General features: G+C 35.5%; 1 protein-coding gene across 5 annotated transcripts in view; it reads left to right on the top strand.

Moving 5' to 3' along the window:
• Positions 1 to 27,683, top strand: part of LOC118179676 (solute carrier family 15 member 2) — a 196,524-nt gene that overhangs the window by 996 nt on the left and 167,845 nt on the right. For 3 of the 5 annotated variants that reach the window (XM_085818246.1, XM_085818242.1, XM_085818241.1), the window contains exons 2-4: positions 5,650 to 5,689; positions 6,834 to 6,899; positions 7,419 to 7,456. In XM_085818246.1, the coding sequence (XP_085674372.1) occupies positions 5,662 to 5,689; positions 6,834 to 6,899; positions 7,419 to 7,456 (132 nt within the window). In that variant the 5' untranslated portion in view covers positions 5,650 to 5,661. Of the gene's footprint in view, positions 1 to 5,649; positions 5,690 to 6,833; positions 6,900 to 7,418; positions 7,457 to 27,683 lie in introns of those variants that run through there. The other 2 variants (XM_085818244.1, XM_085818243.1) reach the window with 1 other exon arrangement.

The raw sequence follows: 27,683 nt of genomic DNA, 5'->3' as shown, positions 1-27,683 counted from the left end.
GGCCAGTAATTCGCTGGGCAGTAATACATGCCAGTTATTTGAATATTTGTCAGTCACTTGTTTTAATTGACGAAGTGATGCCACTGTTACACGATGCTGTTAACTTGTGACGAACAAAGCGGCATCGTTGCCTGTGCGGTTTGTGGCGATGTACTCCGACAGATACTTTAGCTTCTATTCATGAGATGGCGCCACCTGTCAAATCCAGTTCGTAATCGGAGCAGTAAAGCGACGTCATTACTCACTCGGACTTCTCGTGAGACAACTATACGCGATGATAGCATGAACTGTGTTCCGAGCTCTGCGTTGATTCCTGCAATGTAATTTATAATTGTAATTTTAGTACTTAATATATTCTTTTGTTATAGGAGATTGTCTACTCTTATTTTCTTTAATTATATCATGCATTAAGCACACGATCACCAAAAGTTCTATATTTTTGCGTAAACCGGTATGTGTGATGTGCGATGAATGTAGTTCCTCTTTGATAAATACATACTCAGCTATCGTATCGAAGTATTATGTTGTGATACAGGACATCAGTCACTATATAAGCGGCGAGAGATGCACTGGACAAACATGTTAATGTTTCTGGCTGCGTTTTGTGACAAGTAGATGATATGATCAGCTTATACAACTTTCCACGGTGTTGCTGGAAAACTGCTGCAATAAGCTGTAGGCATTAGCGATTCGGGGGTTGACAATTAGATATTTCTGACATCTTCGGAAATATATTTTATAGTCCCTTTGCATATTAATCATCCATAGCATTGCTTTAAGAGTTTTCGGCGTCTATATGTCCAACATCGTCATGACAAGCGATCGAAGTTTGTTCTGGTATTGTCTTTGATGTCACGACTACAGATTTCGATCCATTGTTCTTTATTCGCACAAGGATATTATTATCGATGTAGTCATTGCGTTTTACCGACATTTACATTTTACAATGGTTTTTCTTCTTTAACTTAACGAAAAACATACTGACAAAAATAATCCCGCTTCTATTTCGCACAAATTTACCTTCCATTAAACATTCAACAAACCGAAGTGCTGGAAAACGTGAAACATAGTAAGCGATGAGATTTTGCTTGCCAGATCGGTGCAGAGTCGTAAAACGCAAATTTCGATTAATTGCGAATTCTGCGAGCTTATGCGGTTGTATAGTGTGTGTAATAACTTGGAACGTGTGATCAAAAATATATAGGCGGAAATTTTCATTGAGTGTTCAATGTACAGCAGTACGCTCAAATTCATGGCTTTCACAGTGTGTTTCAGCATTTTTAAAGCGCGTGATGCAGATTCATTCATGCGACACTTTCCATCCTGATCTTCAGATAAAACTGCATCTGGTCAAGAATGCGTCAGGTTCTACAAAATTTGGTAGTCAAATTTGGTTCAAAGTATGCTGTTATAATTACAGTTTTTAAGGTTTGCAGTGCAGGCTGTTGGTCATCTGTTAAAACAACGACAGCATTGCTGGTATTCTTATTTAATCCTTTTGAGATGTTTATAAGTGGTTTAGCAAAAACAGCATATTTACGAGAGTGCTTTCTGAATTGACTGGCAAATCAAAGGCAACTATGGATTTCCTGAATTGATTTCAGAGTCTAGTAGCGTTCAATTGATGCTATGCGGTCGAAATGGAGACGTTCACCATCTTGAGAAAGAATTCGACCAGAAAGAGTGATTTTTGATATAGAAAATTGCAATTTTTCTGGTCTCAGGTTTATGAGTTGCTTTGAGGACTTTGTGAAAAGCTTTTAAATGGTAAGTAAAGATATCACGTGAAGTTGAGATATCGTCAATGTATGTGTTTATATAAGGTGCTAACTAAATGTAGGCTAATTTAATCGTTCTCATCATTGTAGATGGTCCATTAATGAGACCAAAATGGCATTTGAAGAAATACATAATGACCATTGGGAGTGACAGCTGGTTTTTGTGGGTGTCATCTCTCTTATGCGAATGGTATGAAATGTAGATATTACGTCCATTTTAGAACGGTAGTGCTTGCCTGCGATTAGTTTAATACATCCTCCATCTAATCGATTAGATTCGAATCAATCTTTGTAATGGAATTGACAGTACATGAAAGATCCACTACAACTCATCTTGGGGTACTTTCATAGAAGGGCTGCTCCATGATAAAAACAAGACTGGCGTAAGGCTAGTTGAAAGGCTGACAGATTCCTTGTTTTAAACTGATCTTCCATATTCTAAAAATTATGCAAATATGCATTTAAAAAATTCAGTTATATTAAGATGGTTTTATAAATAAATGACTTACGAATTAGTTGGTTAATCTATAAGTTATTATATATCTAATTTTTCAGGTAATTCACTGTTCGTTAATTAGTTAAGAACCTTAAAGATAAGGTGCGAAAAGAATATCGTAACTCTTACGTGAAACCAGTTCTGCACAGAGCAGTATAATGTACAAGAAAATAAATGCATTTGCATAATTCTATTAAATGCAATATTAGCAACTAGATTACAACACAGAACAATGCAATTCATGTATGGATATTCAATTTTATTTTCCAAAATGTGCGTTCTTCCCCCCCCCTTTTTTTATGAACAGATGGCGTATCTGTAGAAAGGAATTTATTAGTGGCAGTAATTTCTGCGTTAAGACGCTTTCTAATCGAAATGGCTCTGGAGAACTCATTCATGCTGAAAAATCGGGAAAAGGCCAAATTTTCGAAAGATGCTTTAACTCCTTTTGTACTGCAACACAAATTACGCTATCCTAAAAAACCTACTTCATACAGTCTTTCTTTAAGAGTACGTTAATAGTCGAATTAAATTATTGCAATTTGCACGTGACATATGGCTTCCGCAAACATTTTAAACAAAGGAATACATTAACTTCCAGAATAAATAAATCACGGATGATTTAAGGCTGTGTTCAGACGGGGGTGTAATGGGCATAAGTGATTAAAGCCGAGCTGCGTTGCCAAGGCAACCAGTCTGTGCTACGTCACATAATCTGGTTTCACAGGCGACTGTATCAGCCGACTGTTATAGAGTTGGCTGTGATCTGGTTTAGGGCTCGTGGTACAAGGTTCCAAGTTTTCAACTTTACGCCGAGTTTGGGATAAGCGTAATGCAGCGGTTTTTTTAGACGATTTCGCTGCTACATCGAAAGCAACATTTTTTTTTTAATATGGGCATCGTATCCGAATGAGTTGTAATCGTATCCGAACGAAATAAAGAGTTGATCTCGCAAGAAATCTACGATGATGACATACCTTTTTTAATGAGTTTTCACAATAAATTGAAAAATATGGATGAAACTCGTAAAGCGAAAGTTAAGCTCAGGATGATGCACGCTGTGTATGATCCTGTAGATGATTGATCCCATCCATTATTTTTCATTTTATTATCAAAAATCTTTAAAAAATGCATGCTTGCAAAAATTTTATTTTTTCTGTGTAAATTATTATTATTACTTTCTTTCTGCTTATTATTTTTCTATAAATTATTACTATCATTTTCTTTCTGTTTAATTATTTTTGTATTTAAGAATAAATTTATTGAAAAAGCTGGAAATGGAAATATTGTATTGCTATTTGCTTCAAATGCTGATTTTCTCTCCAAACAAACTTTATGAATTAATTTTACTAAAACTTCAAATCAATATCAAGAATCTGCTGGGTTTTTTTTTTTTTTTTTTTACAGTAAAAATAATACTTAATATATATATATATATATATTCACTTATTTAAGAATAGTCACAATAGTCAATTTAATGGTGTAAGCTTTATTAAAAGATTAATCTTTTGAGAAAATAATCTTATGAATTCCAAGAAGGAAAAAATGTAGTGAAATATGTTTAAAACAATAATCAACAGTCTAGACAGTTTTCTCTCCTGTTGATGTTCTGTTCTGTTTTTTAATTACGTTCTCCATGAAAGGAATTTACTTTTAATGAAACTGAATAGCATACATAATTCATAACATGGACTATAATTTAATGAAAAGTATTTGTTTTTATTATCCACTCTTTATTGCTATCATTTGAATGGAATTTTGATCATTAAAATCATGCTATTTCTCTGGTAGAAATTCTTGGATAAGGTATGAATGTTTATAATAATTTTGTTGTATTTGAAGACTTGGCTACCTAAAATTTGTCAATGTGAAATTACTTTTGAGATATTTGTCGTAAATAGAAATGACAGCATATGTTGAAATTAAACTCTTTTTGCTGCTTTAATATGCATGTCTGCCAATGAGTGAAGAATTGTCATAATCTCTCAACAAATGAAAAATAATTAAAAGTAATTACTTCTGACAAGAGACGTGGATAAAACTTACATCTATGACATCTCACAGCCGAGTAGAGTTTAATTTGAATTACTCATATGATGTAAACATACCAGTTTGCAGAATTATCCAAAAAAATTTATGAAACTTAGTGTTTACTATGTACTGTAGTCTCTCGAGTGTAAAATCTTTTTTTTTTTTTTTTTTTTTTTTTTTCAGAAAAAAAGCATATGAAATTCAGGGTTGCGGCTTATACATGCAAATTATTAGAAATAGATATATGCAAACAGCTGGCAACACAGCAAAATGTATCTAATGATTGAGCATAAAATGCATTGTTGGTGAACGTTTCATAGTATTGTACTAGTTGTGGAATACTAGTACTAGTGATAATTGATACTGGTAGTGCAGCCAACTACTGTAGCGATCGACAGTGATAGTGAATAAGGAGTGCTAAGCACAGAAACATGTTCCTTTTGATTAAAAATAATAATAATAATAATAATAATAATAATAATAATGCATGGTAAGTACTGTTTTCCGCTTAACTGCTTTCACACCTGCAAAATGGGATAATATTATAAACAGGCTATCTGTCACTTATCCTCAAGATTTTTTTTTAATTAGGCATATATAGAATATCGTATTTCTCCTAAGAGAAATTATACATAAAAATTGAAGAAGGTTATATATATATACATATGCATGTGTATGTTTATAGTATAAAGAGTACTACAGTACAATGCAGAAATATGTGCCAACCAAGTATTGGTCTTTCCAAAAAAATATCTCTAGACCATTTCGTTCTTTTTCTTTTTTTACCTTCTTCCGTTGCCTCTTGGCTTATAAGAAGGGCAGATAAAAGAACATTCTGTTGAACCAGTAAAACTTTGTGGTGAGCTGGAAAAGCCATGACACAAAATAACGAAAACAAGCAGAACGAGCGCGGGAAATTAATCGAGCTAGAAAACAGCACTCGAAAGGTGTAGACACATCCACGCATGCGCAAATTGGCTTCTCTCATTGGCCACAGCTTAGAGCCCCATCTCGCAGGTGTGAACGGAACTCCCATATTTTATGCGCGCCCTTATAACTATGCCTCTATGCTCTTTATGCCGCCGTCTGAACGCAGCTTAATATCCACAATTTAAAAAGAATTTGTTGTATAAAAATTTACGCAATTTTCAATCGTGTCTGATTGTGAAGCAGAAAATTTCATATTTTAACATGATTTGACGAAGATTATAATTTATTTAGCTTACAAATAATGAAAAAAAAAATATATAATCAAACACAGAGATTTTTGTTGCTTAGGTATTACGTACACTAAAACAGTTACAACCATGTATTATGTATTAATATTTCTTTTTCCTTTCGCAGGAATTAAAGATCATGGGTGTTTCAAGTGGTTCAACTGAAAGTAAGAGGTTTTAGTATTTTAAAATTTTTAATGACTGATCCGTATGTATCTAATCTGTATAAGTCTCTAATCTCTAATGACTGAATCTTTATGATGAACTTAAAACTAATATTGAAATAAAGCAACAATTATTTTTTAAAGTTTTCTGCATGAAAGGATTCAGATGGCTTATAAAGTTATTACTGTTGCAATTTAGATTTAAAATATTTACATTTTTTCATCTGTTAATTAATTATGTTAAAGAATTATCAGCCGGGTATTATTTTTTCTATGCCGTATGAAAGGTAAATTTTAAGTATTTTATTACTATTCTATTTATTACTATATTATTAATTTTATTACTAATTTTAAGTATATTATTACTATTTATCAACCTGTTTGGAATGTATATGAGATATTTTTTACTTTGTTAACTTATTGAAAGACTATTATTATTTTCAGTGATTTCATCTGGCGTAAGTAGGGATTAAAAGATTTTGACAATCGATGGAGTCTAAGCTCTTTGTTCATTTCCCGTATTTATAAAAATGTATTGATCATCATTGCCACAGAGTGAATAATTTAAAAAGGATTTTTTTTTCCTGGACTTCTTAATAACATTTTTTAAACAGATATTATTGTAGTATATCATTAATGCGAAAACTAAAACTGGATTCTAGTGCCTCGTAAAATTTTTTAACTCTTGTGTCCATTGTTATCCTGCATTTAAAATGATATCTAACGGTAATTATAAAATGTTTTAATAATATATAGATTGCAATCCCCTCTTCCTCTATTTAATTAAAAAAATTCTTAAATATTAATATATTTATAGTATTTCGATATTTTATTTTTTATACCATTTTACGTTAGAAAAAATATGCAAAGAACAAAAACTGAGAATTTACAATTGAAATTTCCCCCCTTCCAACCGAGATGAATTTAAATTCCTTAATTTAGATTTAACAATTGACAGTATTGGCTATTATTTTTACTAATTTGATGGTAATACGAAGTTTACGAATTTATGCTAATTAATAATGATGAATAATAATTATTGACAATATGAAGTTTTCAGATTACAATTTCTCAAAATGTCGTTTTGATTTTTGCAATGAGAGGAAGCGTGTATAAATATTTTCTAACATATATTTATGATAATCAGGCACCTGTGAAAAGCGCCATTTAGAAGGAGATGCCTCAGACGTAGACAATTTCACATCTGATGAAGGTGGGTTACAGGATATTTATTTCTTGCATGGAAAATATTCAGGTGCTACATAGCATGCAGTAGCATTTTATGGATAAAGTGTTATTGTAATTTATGTATGTATCTGTAGTCTGAAATTTGCTATGATGTGGATATCCACTTAAAATATTGCTCTTGTTCAAGAGAGACTTGCATCGCATCGTCTTTGAAAATGCAGGAGATATTTTTATTTCAATTAATAACGGTCTATTTTTTCAATTTTCTTTGTTTTAAAAGTTGATTTAAATATATTAATCATCAATTTTCATGTTATCATGTCTTATGTACCATTATTTAATTATAATTAAAACGTGGTTTCAAATTGTTTTAGAGACGTGCTTATTTTTGCCTATTAGTCGCGCAAAAGTATCGATTACTTAGTTCTATTTCGTTTTTGAAATAAAATATTGTTCTTCATAAATAAGTCTCCTTAAAAGTGATAATAATAAAGGAAAATTATGTTTATACTTATGCACTGCATTTGTTTTTCATTTTGCTTAGAGACAAAGCTGCTGAAAGACAGAAAAAAGTCATATTTAGTAAGTTATTTTAACCATTATTATTATTATTTATTAAACTTCTAAAATAAAATTTCATAATATTGCTTAACATTTTTAAAAGAGAAAATGCTGCTTTAGTTACTGACAGATTTGATTGCTCATAGGGAATGTACTTCTCTTTTAACCCGGGGAAATCACAACGCAGGGCGCAGTGTAGATATATATATCACTTTTCGTTTTAAGTTACGTAAGTGAGGCACAATTATGACCTTTATATTAAATTATTTTGGGCTTAAGATTAAAGGCGTAGAACATAAAAGACACTTTAAACAAAGGCAAAATTCAGCCAGAGTTTGACGCTGATGTAAAATGAGGGAGTGAGCCGCCCTGACGGCACAGTGGTTAGGGGAGCCTGACTGCGATACCGAAGAGTCCCGGTTCGAATCCCTGAGAAGGCATGAATGTAAATTGTCTGTCCCTTCATAGGAGGCAAAGGTGGCCCACCTATAAGGTGCCTCCTCCGTAACAAAGAGACCACCACATCTGGCCTTAGTAGTGGCCAATGCCAACCTAAGCAAGCGCCCGCCATTAGAAAAGAAAAGGAAAAAAAAAAAAAAAAAATGAGGGAGTTAAATATATTTTGTTAAGGGATTTAATGCAACTATTTTTTTTTTTTTTTTTTTTTTTTGTTTGTTTAGATCGAATTATTCTGCAAGTTCTTGTTCAGACTGAGTTCTTTATATCTATTTCACTCTTCTTAAATAGTAATTTACTTGCAATTAAATAAGGCTAAGTCAAATTGTATATTAATTTGGAATTAATACCAACTTTAGTAGAAGTTTGCGTATATTTATCTACGGAAAAGTAGCACTATTTGGTATATCTTACATTTACACATTTGTAAGATACTAAAAAAGTTTATACTGAACTTTTCTAGTTTTAATGTTTCTAGTTTAATGTTATGTGTTAACCACTACACAAATTTATGGACAGTGTAATCAGAACTGTATAAAATGAGAAAGATCACACAACAAGTTTCTGCAGAAAAGTCAGTACTCTTCTGCATGTATTGCTTTAATAGGAAATATAGTGACAAATCAATGATTTATCTCCAGTTCTTCAAAGCGTGTCAAGGGTAATGGAGCAAACAGCATATTAGGAGATCTGAAATGTGTCCGATAATACACTGCCTGCCCCCCCCCCCAAAAAAAGCCACCCATGAAAGAATGATTGAAAAAAATAATTTTATCAAGCATTAAACAAATGATTTAATTTCCAATGACATACAGTAGTAAGACATATGCAGAGAATCAATAAGATGTACATCAATGAGATTGCCCCATTTTGAATGATATATTATTATGAGGGTACACTTTTAGCTTTTAGAAACTATTTATTTACAATCTTAGAATGTATAATCACAGAGAACTGCAATACCAGCATAGTTCTATTTTCATATCTGTATCCAAAGTGTTGCCAATTACAATTTACTAAATATTAAATGTTACCATTTACAAATTATTAAATATTACATCTTCCGTTTTTTTAAAGAGGTCAAAAGTTTTAACAGTCTAATATCAGTCCAAATACCTGGCCGGCTTTCTAATCACTCTCCCACTTCTAGTTCTTAGCTCACCGTTCCTTGTTTCTGAGTTAGCAGAGTTTGGTAGTTGATTTTCTAAACTTTGCCCTTGAGAATATCTGGAATCATATCCTTTTATATCTGTTTTCTGTGTATTAACTCCTTGTTCTGTTCCTCTGATATTCTCTTCAACAGCTGAACTGTTTTCTCTAATATCTTTTCTATTTCTTCTCAATACTGATCCACCTGATCTAAGTATATATGATCTAGGCGTCTTATGCACTTCTTCTACAACTGCTGGTTTACAGCGATTGTCTTGATATACCCGAACACAATCTCCTTTATTTAGCGATGGTAATGTTTTTGTATGACGATCATAATATGACTTCTGTTTAGTTCTTTCTTGGTTGATTTTTTCTTTTACATTTTTCACAACTTGAGGTTTAAGTAATTCTTCAGATGTAGGAAGAATCGTTCTTGTTCTTCTACTCATAAGTCGTTGAGCTAGTGATCCTAGCATCTCATTAGTTGGAGTGTTCCTATGAGCTAACAATGCTAAATAAGGATCAGCATGATCTGCTTGAACTTTCTTTAACAATTTCTTCGCCGTTTGTACTGAACGCTCTGCTAATCCGTTCGACTGTGGATGGTATGGACTGCTTGTTATATGTTTAAATTGGTATTTCTTTGCAAATTCTGCAAATTCTTTACTTGCAAACTGAGGTCCATTATCAGATATCACTATCAATGGTATACCGTATCTTGAAAAATGAGATTTCATGTAACTGATCACTGTCTGACTTCGAGTATCCGGTAGTTTGGAGATTTCAAAAAAGTTGGAATAGTAATCTACAATTAATAAATATACATCTTTGTTAATCTCAAATAAATCTGTCGCAACTTTATACCAAGGTAAATTGGGAATTTCATGTGGTATCATAGGCTCTCTTATGTTTTTGTTCTGGTATTCATTACATATAGAACATTTTGAAATTTAATTTCTATCTGCTTGTTCATAAGTGGCCAAAACAAAATATTTCTAGCTCTTTTCTTACATTTTCCTATACCAAAATGACCTTCATGAATTAAATTTAACATTTCCTTTTGCATAGATAAAGGAATAATTACCTTTCCTCCTTTGAAAAATAAGTTATTTTCCATTGTCAACTCATCTCTGTAGTCCCAAAATACTTTGACTTGAGGTTTTACCTGATGTTTCCTTTCTGGCCAGCCTCTCCGAATATATTTCTTTAAGCACTGTAGTGTAGCATCACATTCACTTTCTTTCTTCAATTCATAAATTTTGTCATAAGATGCTGGAATCAGTGTACAAATTTCTGTATCTTCATCATTATCTTCTTCTGTTGTATTCAAATATGCTCTACTCAAAGTGTCTGCTATTAATAAGTCTTTCCCCTTTTTGTATCGTACATTTAGATCATATTTTTGTAAATTTAACAGCATTCTTTGCAATCGCTGTGGTGCTTTAAAAAGAGGTTTCTTAGTTATGCTTTCTAATGGTCGATGATCAGTTTCAACTGTAATACGTTTGCCATATATATATTGATGAAATTTAGAACATCCAAAAGGTAATAGCTAAAAGCTCTTTTTCTATCTGAGCATAATTTTCTGACTTTTTGTTAGAGCTCTGGAAGCATAAGCAATTGATTGGTTTTCTTGTAGTAAAACAGCACCTAATCCTTCAGAACTTGCATCTACTGAAAGAGTTAGATCCTTATTAACATCATAGAATTTCAATACGGATGCTTTTGCAATCAATTCTTTAAGTGTTTCGAAAGCTTTTCGATGCTTTTCAGTCCAGTGCCAGAGAACATTTTTCTGAAGTAACTTTCTTAATGGTGCAGTAATAGTAGTTAAATTAGGAATAAATTTGGCTAAATAATTAATCATTCCCAAAAATCTTTTTAGCGAAGGCACATCTGTAGGTTCTGGCATTTTAACAATCGCTTCCACTTTAGAAAAATCAGGTTTTAGTCCATTGTCACTTAATTCGTGCCCTATATAATTCACACGATTAACTTGTATTTTACATTTAGCCTTATCGAACTTCAAATTATTTTCTCGTGCTCTCTGGAGTACTTTTTTAAGTCGTAGCTCATGTTCCTTTTCATTAGATCCCCATATTAAGATATCATCTATAATACATTCAACGCCTTCTAGACTTTCTATTATTTGGCTTAATTTTCTTTGGCAAATTTCTGGAGCTGAACATATGCCAAAAGGTACTATTTTAAATTTGTATCTGCCAAAAGGTGTATTGAATGTGCCCAAATTCCTACTTTCTTCGTCAAGCTCGATTTGCCAAAAAGCACTATTAGCATCTAAAACAGAAAATATTTTTGCGTTAGGCATTCTAGTGACAACTTCGTCAATGGTTAACATCGGATAATGTTCTCGTTTCATAGCTTTATTGAAATCTCTAGGATCTAAACATATTCTTATTTTGTTCGGTTTGACAACTGTGACCATTGAATTTACCCATTCAGTTGGTTCTCTTACTTTCTCAATAACATTTAAATTTTCCATTATTTGCAATTCTTTCTTAACTTTATCACTTATAGCTATGGGTATTTTTCTTGGAGGATGAATGACTGGTGTTACATCTTGTTTTAACTGGATTTTATATTCTCCATTCAAACAACCTAAGCCTTCAAATACATCTTTGTATTCCTCCAGTAAGTCTTCAGTGTAAATAGACATTACTTTCTGAATCAAACCTAGTTGCAAACATGATTTTAATCCTAATATAGAAGGTACTTCTTTGTCAATAACTTGGAATTCCACTACATATTTATTTTTTCCATATTGGCAGTTAAGTACTACTTTTCCTAAAGTATCCATTTTATTCCCAGAGAATGTAACTAATCTTTTAATTTCAGACTTCTGTATCGGAACATTTAGCAATTTCACTTTGCTTTTAGAAATAACATTGCACATTGCTCCAGTATCTAACTGCAAATTTAGTTTACTTTTATTTACATTAACGTCAACAGTCCATTTCTCTTCCTTGTTATCTGAATTAAGGTTTAGTGTGCCAACATAAAATTCTAACTCTTCCACAGAGTCGTGATTTATTAATTTAACGCGAAATGATTTGCCTTTTTACATTTATGACAGATTTTTCCATATGCTGGACACATTCGATACTCATGAGATGTTCCACATTTAGAACAAACTTTTATCTTTTGTTTATCGGTATTTACCTCTTTGTAAGTATTTTTATTATGTTTACTTAGTTTCTTTTTCACTAAGTTTACAGCAGTTTCCTCACCTTTTATGATTTTCATTTGATGTGCACTTATTTCAGCAGATCTTCATAAATCAAGAGCTTTTTCTAATGTTAATTCTGTTTCATGTAACAATCTTGCTCTCACTACATCATCTTTAATACCACAAACAATTTTATCCTTTATTAAACTATCCGTTAATTGTACAAACTCGCATGTTCTAGCTTTATTTCGAAGGTCAGTTACGTATTCATCTATGGTTTCTGACGCGGTTTGATTTCTAGTAAAGAATAAATGTCTTTCATATGTAATATTTTTCTTAGGAATACAATATTCCGTAAATTTTGTTTTAATTTCACTTAATTTAATTTCTTTACCCTCTTCTATAGGAAATGTATTATATATTTCAAGACCACGAATTCCTATTACATGAAGAAAAGTATTAACTCTTACCTTCTCTTCTTTATTATGTAATCCACTAGCTACTTTATATATTTCAAACGATTGCAGCCATCTCTGCCAATTCGAAGCTAGATTTCCATCAAATTTCATCGGCTCTGGTGGTTTTAAACTTTCCATTTTGAAAGCAAAACACTCCTGACACCATATATTATTATGAGGGTACACTTTTAGCTTTTAGAAACTATTTATTTACAATCTTAGAATGTATAATCACAGAGAACTGCAATACCAGCATAGTTCTATTTTCATATCTGTATCCAAAGTGTTGCCAATTACAAGTTACTAAATATTAAATGTTACCATTTACAAATTATTAAGTATTACACACCCTTGAACACGTCTTTGTATCCTATCAAAGAATGTTCGAATAATGTAGTATGGTATTATGCACTACATTTTGTTTATGTGACCCCGCAATTCATCTTCATTTCGAAAAGCTGGCAAGATATTCATTCGTCGCGGCGGGCTAAAGGATCACGCGTACAACTTGCAAAGCACTCAGGATAAGCCGCGCAGCGCGTGGTTGAGATTATCTTGTTGGGAAATGGCACATAGATGCCCTGAACATAAGGAAGAAGACGAGGCAGCAGCATGCTATCAACATAATGTCGTCTTGTTCCAATCCCTTAACGTGCTCGAGATGAATGGCTAATCACTAATAGCGACCGACTCAATCATTATTTCATGTTGACGGGCCTGTTTCACTCGAAAATGGTACAGGCATCCCGCGCATGGCTACCACACGTCACTCTCCGCTTGTCAGGTAGAAGCAAGATTCATTGCTGAAGTCGCACATTTGGAACCATTTGGAACTCCGCGCTTCTCAGCTGCGACACCATTGGAAACATTCATGACGATGATTCCCTATTGATAGAAGACTTCATAGAGAACGGCTGGGCACCAAACCTGCATCGGTTGCCAGAAAATTATCTACATCGATATTGGAATAGTAAAAACATCGCATGAAGTTTGAAAAATGTTATAATTGTGGACCGTGGTTCATACAGGACATGACATTGTATGTGGCGATTAGTGTTCTTTGACTTCCGTGTCTTTGCTCTAGACCTTCTTTGGCGCTGCATATTTCTTCCATGGGTCTATTGTCTCTAAATACGATCAACAGCTTTAATATCAATCTGTGTTTCATCTACAATATTTCGCAAAAATCAACCGGCGGTACTTGAGGTGAAATCCTTCGTGAATTCATCCATTTGCTGATATTGAGTTCTACGATATCTTAACAGGTTATAAGCCTAGACTGTTTTCTCTTCCTTTCCGTTTGTCGCGCCATATCCGATTTCATCGATATGCTGTGCGCGGAAATTTCTGCAGAATATGGCAGAAGATAGCTATTCCTGCAAAAATTTGCTTTGCAATATTTTTTTCTTGCCTGAGGTAGTATGTGCACTGTCAGGCAGTGTAAAACTCCGGTTTCCTGAAACATGTCAGGGCTACGTTATTTCATGTTTTATGTATAGTAAATACGTTGTTTCAGGTTCCATAGGCTTTCAAGATGATGTCGTGTTGACTTTCCAAGATTACGAAATCGATGATTCATCACTGTTACTAGAAAGCATGTTACCATAGGATTATAGGATAATAGATATGTTATAGGGTTTTTCAGGCTCTCTGACTTATATTTAGGTTTTTTGCATCATGCCCGTCCTGTCAGTTCGTTCGCTAATCTAGCTCCTCTGAAGCGTATCATGGATACGTTGTTTCAAATAAACTAGTTTGTAAATACATTGTTTCATATGTTTAAGATGTCCGCTTCTTTTGCCTAGACTGGACTTTTATATACCGAATCATGAAAAAGGTAGGTTTAATACAATACTGTTTATAATCTGACTTACAACGGAAACACTGTTAACTTCGAAATTTAATTATTCAATTTTTTCACTCAGTTTAAATATTTATTAAGTTATCTAAGTATTGTTGTTGTTATCGTGTCCATATTACATGGAATAATTGCTGCCAGAGCCTACTCCGACGAGAGGTTGGATTTCTATTTTCCACCCCCAATTTTGAGGGAGAGCACCCCGGGGAAATGCGTGGGTCTCCCTTCTCTTTCCATTCCCACCAATCCACACGAGGGGACTTTCCGCATATTTATTTAGAGTGCTGCCATACCGCACCGACACTATACATTTACAAACATCCATGTCTTCTCCGGAAGTCGAACCCGGACCCTTCGGTACCGTAGTAGTATCTAAGTATTTTTCAGAATTAATTACTTCACTTTCAACATCCGTTTCATCAGTTAAGTTCAATATTTCATCATCAGTCAATTTCAAATTATTAATTTTTTCAATTAATTGTGAAAAAAGAATTTTCAAAGCTTTCTAATCATTTTTATTGATATTATGGTCAACATTTCTAATTAGTGATGAATAATTAGTTCTAATTTCTAATGATGCTCTTTTGGGCAGATCTCTTCTTTTTAAATTTATAAATAGCCATCTTGAACAATGAAAACAAAACTTACCTCTTTTTTCACGTATCCAAAGTAAAGAGAAGACGATAGTTTAGATTCGAAATTCATTCATCGAGTTCCGTTTTTGAAAGTTAATAATAGTTCAAAACACGAATGCGTCAAATCGAAAGCCTTACCCGGCCGTTATGCACCATTGTTGAAGATCAAAACTTCAAAATTTTAAAATAGATTATATAGCAGTTTTTACAGCAGTGTTCCCCTGAACTTTTCTTTATCAAAATTGGGGCGGAATTGCAGAGCTAGTGCGGCGGGAGTACACCTGGCTTAGGCAACGCCGTCGCACGCGTTTAGGCTCCTGCACGAGGTCAAACAGATGCGTGTAACAGGTGGAGAATTACATAGCATTTCTTTATGGCGAGCATGAATGTACAGAAAATGAGGGAAGAGCCCTAAAGCAATTCACCATGAGCCGTAGAAAGGCAAATCGAGTCAGTCCTACGAGTTCCACGAGTCCTACGAGTACTGCTGAATCGAGTATGTGGCAAACTTCTCGTCGAGCACAACTGCTAAACAGGAGCGGTGGAGTGGCGTAGGCATCAGAAAACATCGGAACTCTGTGGTGGTTGGTGGTTAATCTTTTACTTTTGACTGGAAGAGAGAGTAAGTGAACATGCCAAATAAACAGGTTTAGAAGTGGGGCAGAGGGGAACTGAAATGAGAGTTATTCTTTTAGAAGGGTAAAGCCGAAACGGAGAGCATAAATAACTAGGAGCGACAATGAATTTCTGCAATTAACTTACAGTGCTTCAAATGGATAAGTACATAACAACTACTGCTCAGATAAGAAATTGGTTAGTGACTCTGACTGCTATACCGAAGAGCCCGGATTCGAATCCCGGAGAAGGCATAGTGGTAAACTGTCTGTATCTTCATAGGTGGTAATGGTGGCCGCCTATTAGGTGCCTCCATAATAAAATAAGACGGCTTCTGGCCTTAGTGGCCAAAGCCTAAAATGGCTAGCTCTCGCCATTAAAAAATTTACATTATAGTTAGTTAAGCTAAATTATATATTAGAAGAGAAAATGAAGTTCAACAATTAAATTGAATTTAATAGTTCAATTAAGCGATAAATTGCTATGAATAAATGCAAAATAATCGATCAGATTAGGTAAAATTAAATAAAAAAAGTTATGTTAGAGAATTTAATAAATTATTTACAGGCGTTGTAATTAATTTCGTTCATGGTTTCAAAGAATATACAAAAATGTCATGAGGATTATTACAGTTTTTCATGTATGCCCTAAATATACTATTCGTTACAAAAATATAAATATTACCAACCATTTTGTTTATCTCGTTAATATGAAGTAGAAATTTCACAATTTCTCTTATTTTGCGAGAGTAGTTAGTTTTACCGTAAACTTTAGCATTAACTGGTTTATCAGTATTAGTTTTTTTTTCTGTAAAGATTTGTGCAGCAGAAGCCTGATACTGATTACTAGCATTTTGAACAATATCTGCTTTAGGTTTTCCTATCTGATTTTTCAGTGCTTGAGAATAGCTGATTCTTTTTCTGGCTGGACTTTCATTCCTTTGTTTGTTGATTCTTGATTTAGGGAACTTAGGGTATCCACGAAAAGACGCAGGATATTCAACCAGTCTGGCAATTAGTACACTAATTAGTAATCTTCTGTTTTTCCTTTAATCGGGCAATCTGCGGTACTGTAGGGCAGAGTTCTACTATTCTTCGCACAACGTGGCTCAAAGAAACAGTCCGATGAGGAATGTTAGCAATTTTGGAAACTGTGACATTGGAGTATCTAGTTTTTAGAAGTGAATTATTCTGCCATGCTTGAAAAGTACATTAGATCCCTTATTTCGTATGTTTTGTTAGTATTTTCGTTTAATATTAGTTGCTAGTATTTTCTCACATGAATAAGAAATAGTGACACTAGAGCTTCAGTTTTATTTCGTGTTAACTGTACTATTTTCTGTACTGCAAAAGCACGTTCCAGAAGAGCTGTTTTGATTCTTTTTCATTGCAGTTGTAGTAAGAAAACCGCTATACTATATTTATTAGTCTGTATTTGAATTTATTTTATAATTTTGTGTACTTTTGTTCCCGCGAAATACCTTACTGATTACTCTGAGATCATCTTTCGAAAATGGTTGTATTTTGAAATATTCGCCTGTAATATTTACTTCGAAATTTATTTATGATGCTTTGTGCCAGCTGGCTAACAAATTCAGAGTCGTAGCTAGGGTTTTCAGCGCCCAGGGACAACTGAAGATTTCGCGCCCCCTACTGCTTGCCAAGGATGGAAAACATTTAATTCTAAAATGTCGTAACATCAGTTTGGCGCCCCTTGGTTTCTGCGCCCGGGGACAGATGCCCCCCTTGCCCCCCTCTAGCTACGCCCCTGAAGAAAATCCTCGAAAGGAGTATGTGCCAGGGTTTACCACAATTAGAGGGATGCTAGAGGTTTTCGCATCTGGATTCAACTGCAGAGCCTGAATATCTGGGCTTATTTCAACCTGATCGCTTTTTAATACATCAAATTTAATTTTTAGATGTAGCGTTTCTTTGTTTTTATCAATTTTAAGTTGCTTTGCAGTTTTAATTGCCAGCTTAAATCCATCTACATCGAGTTTTTAATCATTATCAGTATTTTAAAAATTAGATATTGTTTGCTTAAGAGTATTTGAATTGCTCCTAGTTAATTCTAAACCTGAATTATAAATAAGACAAATTCAATTTACTCCGCAAGCAGCTGGTTTCTTTCTTCACGCTGAGCAAGCTGTTAGCTAAGATCGTCTGTAGCTCTCGTATCTGTTGAAGAACCCGAACTCTTCTTTTTGAGGAGCTGGAGTACGTATTTTGTATTATCGCTGTCGAGATTAAGTTCTTCAATCCTTTCTGTTTGCGATTTTTGTTCAGCCAAGGCCAGCGGGTCCCAAGGCCCAAGGCCGGTAGGCCGGTATATATAACATCGGCCGGAGCCGAATTATCATCCACATACATTATATTACTTTCACTTAACAGTGGACAGTCTTCCCTTAGCTCTGTCATAAAGACAGCTTACATTTATGCTCGCAGGGCAAGGCATGATTGTGGGACTGTACCTATACGACCAATGGTGAAATTTTTGGTATCTCGCCCACTTTAATTACGCGTATTTAATCTTCCTTTCTTATCTTATATTTAATTTCTGCCGTAATTCTCACTATACATGGAAATGAGTAGAAGGAATCTGACATGATATGAATGTAAGGGTATTGTTGAAGAACACACGACTAAATAAATATAAGAAATAGATTTTATCACACGTAAAATAATTAGTCGTTGGGAAAAAAATTCTTACATACCGCTTTAGCGTTTCTGACTATGTTTATCTTTCTATCAAACCCATTTTCGCTTGAACAATAATGCCTTTTACGAAACCCGAGTTAGTAATTGCAGTTACCTTTAAACCTGTAATCCTATTTTATTTGATTAATTATGAATGGGCATATTCGTAAGAAGTAAGAGAGATTCATTCCATCCAGCATGGAAACGGAACAAAACTAATGGGAGTAAAGTTTTATCCTTTCAGTTGTTCCAAAAACTTTGTAAAGTGAGTATCATTTTTTTTTTTTTTTTTGTCAGATATAGTTCCTTGATTATTATTTTGATTTCCTTCTGTTTGAGTTTGTAAAAGTCATCAGAAGATTTTATCGTTGATTTTAGAGAGGAAATTCTGAATGGAAGGCCAAGTTTAGGCTAGAAGTAGGAAAAGAAATTTTTTATGTATAGCGTCGGGATAGGCCACTGGTTTCGAAATTTTTAAAGGAAACTGGACTGATTAAATTTCAGATATTTTGTGTGAAATGCAATGAAATGCGTGAAATATTTTGTGTGGAAGTAAAAAATTGGAAGGGTAGAAAATTCTTTATTATTTGGTTTTGTAGAAAATTTGAATATAAGGAAGTTTGTGGAGATCACAGTCGAATAGCCATGTTTCTTACTTCCCTGTTGAAAGTTAAATTTGAAAAAGATTTAACTTCTAAAACTGTTAAAGGGGAAAAAAACTGGGAAGACTGAGAAATTCCTATGATTAAAATTCATGCATTTGCTGTTAATTGACACGCTTTACTTCTAGTCAAGACGTTTTCACGTTTAATAAAAACATCATTTATGCATTTTTTTTGTATATCTGCTGTGACCACTATTTTTGTAATTAATTTCATGCTTCTAATTTTTGGTGATGTTATCTGATATCTTAAAAATGCTTCTATAAATTTCTTCGCATTTGAGATGGGCATATTTCAAGGCGATACGGGACTCCGTGAACTTTTTTGTCAAAATTCAGGAACTACGAAACAAACAAAACTACTACTACAAAAAAAGTCATTATGCATGTATCATGGTAATTAATGTTTCTATTTTACTAGAGTGAGGATGACTAGAGTTTTATTGTACTTAATACTCGTATAACCGGCTCGAATCTTACATGTGCTTTGATTGGGCAGAAAGAATAAAATATCTGCTGCCATCTGTGAACACATATGGCAAACAAATAAAGTACCTAGAAATATCTTTTTTATTTAAAAAAAAATTTCCTTTTCTTAAAGTAGTATAACAATACTTAAAAGAAATTTTTAAATGAGAATCTAAGAATTTTGCATATGACTGTAAAAAAACAGCAGAGAGAGATAAGAATACTATATGCTTCTAATTAAAAAAGACATTTTCTTATTAAAATTTTTACATAATCCTCAAAAAGAGATATTTTTCAGCATTTAACCCAAAGCTTTAAATCTGATTGAGCAAAAAAGTTATAGACTACACTAAAGATAAATTAAACAAGAAATTTGACTTTAAGTTAGTTACATATTTGAAACATTGATATTTAATTATGAGTAATAACTATAATTAAATGTTAAATAATTTTAATCTTCCACGCATATTTAAGACATATTTTATAAATAAAGATGAGTTCTCAAAGACTTTGAGCTTCCGACAAAGCAGAAAAAGGAAATCAAGAAGTAAAATCATGAGAATTATTTTAAACGAAATATACTATTTTGATACACACTAGCACTTCTGAAAGCAAATAATGAACAGTTTTAGTGCTGCCATCTATGAGCACGTTTAGAATAGAGAATAACAGACAAAACTGAGACATGCGAAAATGTCAAGCAACTACGGAGAAACTAGAATGTTATGAAAAACTACATCTTTCTTGTTTCTAAATATTCCGTTCTCTTAATTTCATTTTTTGTGTATACAGTCATGTGCCATCTAAGTATATGCATTTATTATTTTTGATGGTGAATATTAATTTATCATTTCGAATGACGGTTAGAACACGAAACATTCAAATAAGTATAAAATGAAAGAAATCAGGAAATATAAATAGCTATGCGATCACATTTATATTAAAAATGATCAAATCAAATTTAAGCATGTTGAAAATTTAAATTTTGCTTAAAAAAGTGTATCGAATTTACCACAATTCGTGGACTTTTTCTGTAGTTGAATGCAAGAAAACCAGACGAAAGTACGAGCAGTTTTTTTTTTTTCGTTATAAAATGCATATTTATTAATTCTATTCTTTAAAGCTCCCTCAGGGGGCTCACTTTTGTGAGTACGGGTGTGGCAATCCCGAGGTACCCTAGCCCTTCAGGGGATTTTCTTCTTGGTGAGACGGGTGTCACGATCCTGGAGCCCCAGTGATCTGTCCTCTTTTCCGTCTCCTCTCCTCTTTGCTGGAACTTTTTCCCTTCTCTTCTCCCTCGTGGTTTCTCTCTACGGAGTTTGGGGCTCGTCACGAGAGACTGGAACAGCCCTTGTCTCTAGTCTTCGAGTGGCGAGAAAACTGCCCACGTGTTTGCCGTGCGTGGAGACCCGTGTCGCTGGAAAGGAGGGTCCTGGTAGTTGAGGGGCGAGGTACTGTCCCCAACACACTACTTTGGCCTCTGCTTCAGCTAAACGGGAGGCACCTTAGTCGTCCTCACGGGTGTCAATCGGCTGGTCACTAGTCCTTGTGTCAGTGGCTTGGGGTCAAGCTCTCGGGAGTACCTGCTTTCGGGAAAGCCGACTGTGGGGCTTCAGTTTGCGTATAGGTCCGGCTAGCCCTAACACAGGAATCTGTGTTCCCTTGTTGGGCTCCGTGGTGGGCGGGGCCGTCGGACCCCAATCTTTATTCTTTCACTATGGCTTCTTCTCATATCTACTTAATTAAAGATTTCGAGGTAACTCCAGTCATTCAAACTAGTTCTGAAACGTCTACAGCTAAACCAGTCACTCAACCTAGTTCTGAAACGTATACTGCTAAACCAGTCACTCAACCTAGCTTTGAACCATCTACTAATAAACCAATCATTCAACCTAGCTCTGAAACGTCTACTACTAAACCAGTCACTCAACCTAGTTCTGAAAATTCTGCAAAAAAATTACGGACAGATGCAAATAAAAAAAATCATCACAATAGTCCCCGTTTCCTAGTCATCTCTAGTCCTTCTGGCGAAATGCATAAGATGTCCCCTTTCGTAATAAATAAATACATCCAGTCTTCTATTGGTGAGCCGAGAAACATAAAGCGTCTCCGCTCCGGAGACTTGCTTATTGATACAAACTCAGCCACCCAGTCTGCTTCTTTACTTCAGATTACTAAACTTGGGCAAGCGAATGTCACTGTAACACCCCATAAGTCACTGAACTATTGTCGTGGTGTAATCTCAGAATTCGACCTTCTGTATGTTTCTGAAGAAGAGATCGCTTCTGAGTTATCCGAACAAAATGTCTGCGGTGTAAGGCGGATCAAGAAGAAGGTAAGTTGATAGACACGAAACACGTGATCCTTACCTTCAACACGCCTGATCTGCCTAAGAATATTAAGGCCGGATATCTAAATATTCCTGTAAGACCTTATATTCCAAACCCTATGCGATGTTTCCAATGCCAGCGTTTCGGCCATTCTAAGACGTCTTGTCGTGGCAGCCTCACATGCGCCCGATGCTCACAGATTGGCCACGATTCTGATAATTGTACCGCTGCGCCTTTATGTATAAATTGCAAGGGTGACCACCCAGCATTTTCTCGCTTGTGCCCAAAATGGAAATCGGAAAAAGAAATCCAGACTACAAAAGTTACTAGGAACATCTCTTACGCCGAAGCCAGAAGACTAGTCCAGAGCACACAGCTTCGACCAAATTCATCATACGCCAGTGCTGTTAAATCATATCGTACAGTCGCCACCCAAACATCAATAGGCACACAGACCCTACCAAATAAAACCCAACCGTCTACATCCAACAAGAAAAAAGAAAATGCAACTCATATAGTACAAAAGAAAGAAACAATTATTCAAAGTAAGCCGAAAACTGCCACACAAAAAATATCAAATAAAAATAGAAGTCGCAGCAATAGCTCTCTTGATGACATGATTTCTGAATCTGCGGATTCAGACTTTATGGAAGTGGAAGAGGGTCTGGAATTTCCCAGGCATCTACTTCCACGAAAAACAAAAGAACAGCACAGGAAAAACAAAAACCATTCATAATGGCCACCCTCGTGTCATGGAACTGTCGCGGTTTCCACCGAAATTTGCTTGACATCAAATCTATAATAAATGCGTACCATCCTGTGTGCTTAGCAATACAGGAAACAAATCTGAAACCAGAACACCATGCAAAACTTCGGAGGTTTTCTTTCGTCAGGAAGGATAACCTTGCAGGTGAGCGTGCCAGTGGAGGAGTAAGTCTCCTCTCCTCACTGGATTATCCCTCAAATGTACTTCCTTTGACGACATCCCTCCAAGTTGTCGCTACTCAAATAAATTTTGATATTGTTGTTTCATTTGTTTCTTTGTATTTGCCTCCAAATGAGCACATTTATCAGCAAGATTTAAATAATCTAATAGAGCAGCTGCCTGAGCATTTTATTATAATAGGAGATTTTAACGGCCATAGTCCACTCTGGGGTAGCAAACATACAAATTGCCGAGGAAGACAAATTGAGCAGATGATCGAAGATCACAGCCTTTGTCTCCTAAATAATGGGCAAGATACATACTTCCATGAGCCTTCAAGGACATTCCACGCTCTCGATCTTGCCATCTGTTCACCATCTCTGTTGCCATTTTGCACTTTTAGTGTCGGAAATGACCTGTACAACAGCGATCATTATCCTATTTTTGTGTCTCTTGCACGAAGAGGAGCAAACCCCATGTCGAGATCCCCTCGATTCATACTAGACAGGGCACACTGGGAACTCTTCTCTTCCATTGCAGAGCTCACAGATGAAATGGTAGAAGATGCGCATATCGATGACGCTGTTGAAGCTGTTACTAATACTATTATTCAGGCAGCTATGCTCTCCATTCCTAGAACATCAGGAAAACTACTAAAATATTCAAAACCATGGTGGAATCGCGACTGTCATGAAGCACTGAAAAAACAGAAAAAAGCATGGGGTATTTTTCGTAGATATCCTACTCTGCGAAACCTCATAGCTTTTAAAAGAGCCAAAGCAAATGCACGGAAAGTAAGAAGGCAGAGCCAGAGGGATTCCTGGATTTCATATGTGTCCTCAATAACATCCTCTACGCCTAGTAAGCGGGTTTGGGAAAGAGTTCGAAAAGCATGCGGAATGTATAAAGACCACTCACTTTCCTTTCTGGAAAAAGATGGCCGAGTGATTAGCTCCATAGAAGAAATTGCAAATACAATTGGTGAGACATTTGCTGCCGTTTCTTCCAGCCGAAATTACTCACCTGCATTTCTTTCTATCAAGCAACGCTCTGAGAAAAATCCCATCGCTTTCAACTCTTCCAACTTTGAGCCGTACAATAGAGACTTTACTATGGTTGAACTAAAGAGAGCTTTGTTGCAGACACATAGGTCTTGTCCGGGTCTGGATGGCGTGTATTATGAAATGCTAAAGCATCTGTCCTATAAGTCACTGAGTGCCCTTCTCACACTTTACAATAGAGTGTGGAAGGAGCGTACATTTCCCAGTGCATGGAGGAGAGCTATTGTCATTCCTATTGCGAAGCCAGGGAAAGACCCGAGGAATCCCTCGAACTATCGGCCAATTGCCCTTACCAGCTGTGTTTGCAAACTGTTTGAAAAGATGGTAAACAGCCGCCTAGTCTACTTCTTGGAAAAGAATAATATTATATCGCCTTATCAAAGTGGTTTTCGAAAGGGGAGAACAACCGTAGATAATATGCTCCTCTTAGAGACATCCATTCGAGAAGCTTTTGTAAGAAGAAATCACCTTGTCTCAATTTTCTTCGATATAGAGAAAGCTTATGATAAGGCATGGAGATACGGTATAATTCGCGATCTTCACGAGAGTGGCTTGCGCGGCAACCTACCAATTTTCATTCAGAATTTCCTGAACGCTAGAACTTTTCAAGTAAGGATAGGCTCTGTTTTGTCTGATGTTTTTGAACAAGAAGAGGGTGTTCCTCAAGGCTGTGTGCTCAGTGTAACTCTTTTCAGCCTAAAAATAAATTCTGTATTAAAACAACTTCCTCCCACCAGTTCAGGTTCTTTGTATGTTGATGATCTACAAATTAGCTGTAGAGGTGTGGATATGAGACATGTAGAGAGACAGCTCCAGATCGCTTTGAACAGGATCCAGGAATGGGCAAAAAGACAAGGATTTACGTTTTCGAAACAGAAGACTGTGTGCGTGCATTTTTGTAAACAGCGAGGTCTCCATCCTGAGCCGGAATTATACCTCAATGGGTCTGTAATTCCAGTTGCACCTGAAGTAAAATTTTTAGGGGTGATGTTCGACCGAAAATTGATTTTTCTTCCTCATGTCTTAAACTTGAGAAAAAAGTGTACCAAAGTTCTAAATATCTTAAAAGTCCTGGCGAACACCTCCTGGGGTGCAGAGCGTTGCTCCATGCTTCGCATTTACAGAGCTCTAATTCGCTCTAAACTGGACTACGGCTCAGTTGTTTACGGATCTGCCCGGTCTTCAGTGTTGTTAAAACTAGATCCTGTTCATCATCAGGCTCTGCGGATTTGTTCTGGAGCCTTCAGGACATCTCCTGTGCAGAGCCTTTATGTTGACTGTCACGAGCCATCACTCCGTTTGAGGCGTGAGGAGTTGTCTCTTTTACGCTATTTTAATATTTTATCTCAACCTGACCATCCTTATAACTTGTGTATATGTGAAAATAGCTGTGACCTTTTATTTGAGGCACGTCCATCCTGTGTGCCTTCTTTTCCTGTTAGAGTTCGTCCCCTCATTGAAGAATTCTTCCTGTTTGATATTTCCCCACAGGCAGTACAGCATTTTGAAATTGCACCTTGGGAAAATGCACAAATCCACCTTCTTGACATTTTCCACAATTACGGAAAAACAACTACTGATGAGAGCATCTACAGACAAATTTTTGCTGATCACAGGCAGAGTTACAGGAGTTATGTTCCCATATATACGGATGGCTCTAAGTCAGCTTGCCATGTTGGCATGTCATGTATAATTGGTGACCACATGGAAGGCAGACGTTTACACGACGCTTCCTCTGTCTTAACCTCCGAACTGACTGCCATATATTATGCGCTTTTGTACATCTCAACGCTGCACCATCGAAAATTCATTGTATATACGGACTCCTACAGTGCATTGAAAGCTTTAGAATCCTTTTCTAGCACTGAGAATCCTGTGATAGTGGATGTTCTCAAGTTGAATATTAAATTGACATGTCGTGGATTTGAACTTCTGTACTGCTGGGTCCCCGGACATACAGGAATAAAGGGCAATGAGCTGGCGGATATCGCAGCGAAATCTGCTGTTGAAATGTCCGGCCGCCTCATCCCTTTTAAAGATATCCGTTGTGTCATAAAAGAGAAGATCCGAAAGAAATGGCAGCAACTTTGGGACCTTCAACTTCATAACAAGTTGAGAAGGGTGAAGCCTAAAATAGAGCATTGGGATACTACTAGCAATCGCAGGGAGGAAGTTCTTTTGACTCGCCTTAGAATTGGTCACAGTAGAGTGACACATAACTACCTTCTGAAAGCTGAGAACGAGCCTATTTGTGCAACTTGTAATGTTTGTCTTTCAGTTTATCACATTTTAATTGAATGTTCATATTTTAATAATCTTCGTGAGAAGTATTTTAATAGCGGCGACCTGCCTCTCGACCGTTTAATCGGAAGAGAGGTCAATAATAATTTGTTTCACTACCTCAAGGAAACAGGTTTCTATTATTTAATTTGATTTTTGTCCTGAGATTTTATGTTGGAATTTTAATTAATCAGATGTTTTAGGATTTTATATCTATACTGCATCTCTCATTATCAAAGTTATAATCAGCATTTTCATCCCATCATTTAAATATCTTTTTACTTGCCTCGATTTTAAAAGTGTGCTGTTGTCTTTATATTTTTTGTTCCTTTAGTTTGTATGTTAAAAAAAGAATCCTGTGTTTGGCGCATATGGCCTATTGAGCTTTGCGCCATAAAACTACTACTACTACTACTATTCTTTAAAGCGTTATTTTACAGTCTCATGAATCAGCTAAGACATTCTAGTAAAGATTTTTATTACAGAATATCACCGAAACCGGCTCATATTTGGTTTTACAGGTATGTTTTCATTACGAATTATCCATGCATTTTTCCATTTCGTAATTTAGTGAAACTAGTGTTTAGAAGTATTCGGGAATGGTTCCATAAAAAGAAAGATTTCAAATTATTCATTAATATCCATTATATTCCCTCCCAAATTATCTCATCTAAACGTGAAACCTTTAACAAATATCAGTGATTGCGCTTGGAAAGACACATTTCTGGGAACCTCCACTTTCGGGATAACTGACCAGTTGAATCAGTTCTTTGGCGAAAACCAACGCGAGGCGAAGCTGAAAGTGAGCATTTTTCGCCAGCATGGAACATCACTTCCAACTGGATTGTTTCAGCACTAGCGTCTCGCCCTAGCTTAGGTTATTCTTCGCTGGCTATGAACCTTTTAAACCATTGTTGCGAGGAACTCCTTTCTGGGAAGAGTTTCTTCTAGCCTCTCGCATTGCTACATATGATAATCTCACAATGCAGTTATGCTAGCATTTTTTTCAGTCCTCGAAACAGGTTTAAAGTCTTTTTTATGAAGCGCCTTCAAGATTCGCAGTGAATTTTCTGTTATTGCATCAAGAAATTCGAAGCAGTGAACATATGGTTTATTTGGTTTATTAGATTACGGCAAAGCACTCGAGGGCTATCTGCCTTAAGGGAGGGATGCCTTCGTGGAGGACTTTTTAAGGGAAACTGGCTCGTATACACGTTACACATGGGGAAAACCACGAAAACACCCATGCAGCCAGCCCGTTCGCGGGATTCGAACCTCGGACCGAACTACCAGTGTTCAGCGACGTTACCGCTCGGCCGCTGGTGGGCCCAGTGAACATATGATTTTAACTGTTGGAGCAAAATAAGTCGCATCGTGTCATGTCAACAGACTGTCGAGCTCACGACACCGCAGATATTGAAATTTTGGCCAAAAATTCATAAACAGCAAGAATATTGTGAGTAGGT

Source organism: Stegodyphus dumicola, chromosome 6, assembly GCF_044657685.1.
Source record: "Stegodyphus dumicola isolate Sdum_Otavi_A_Nest chromosome 6, ASM4465768v1".
Taxonomy (NCBI): Eukaryota; Metazoa; Arthropoda; class Arachnida; order Araneae; family Eresidae; genus Stegodyphus; species Stegodyphus dumicola.
Note: the sequence above shows the minus strand (reverse complement) of the source record. Positions and strands in the feature narration are given on the sequence as shown.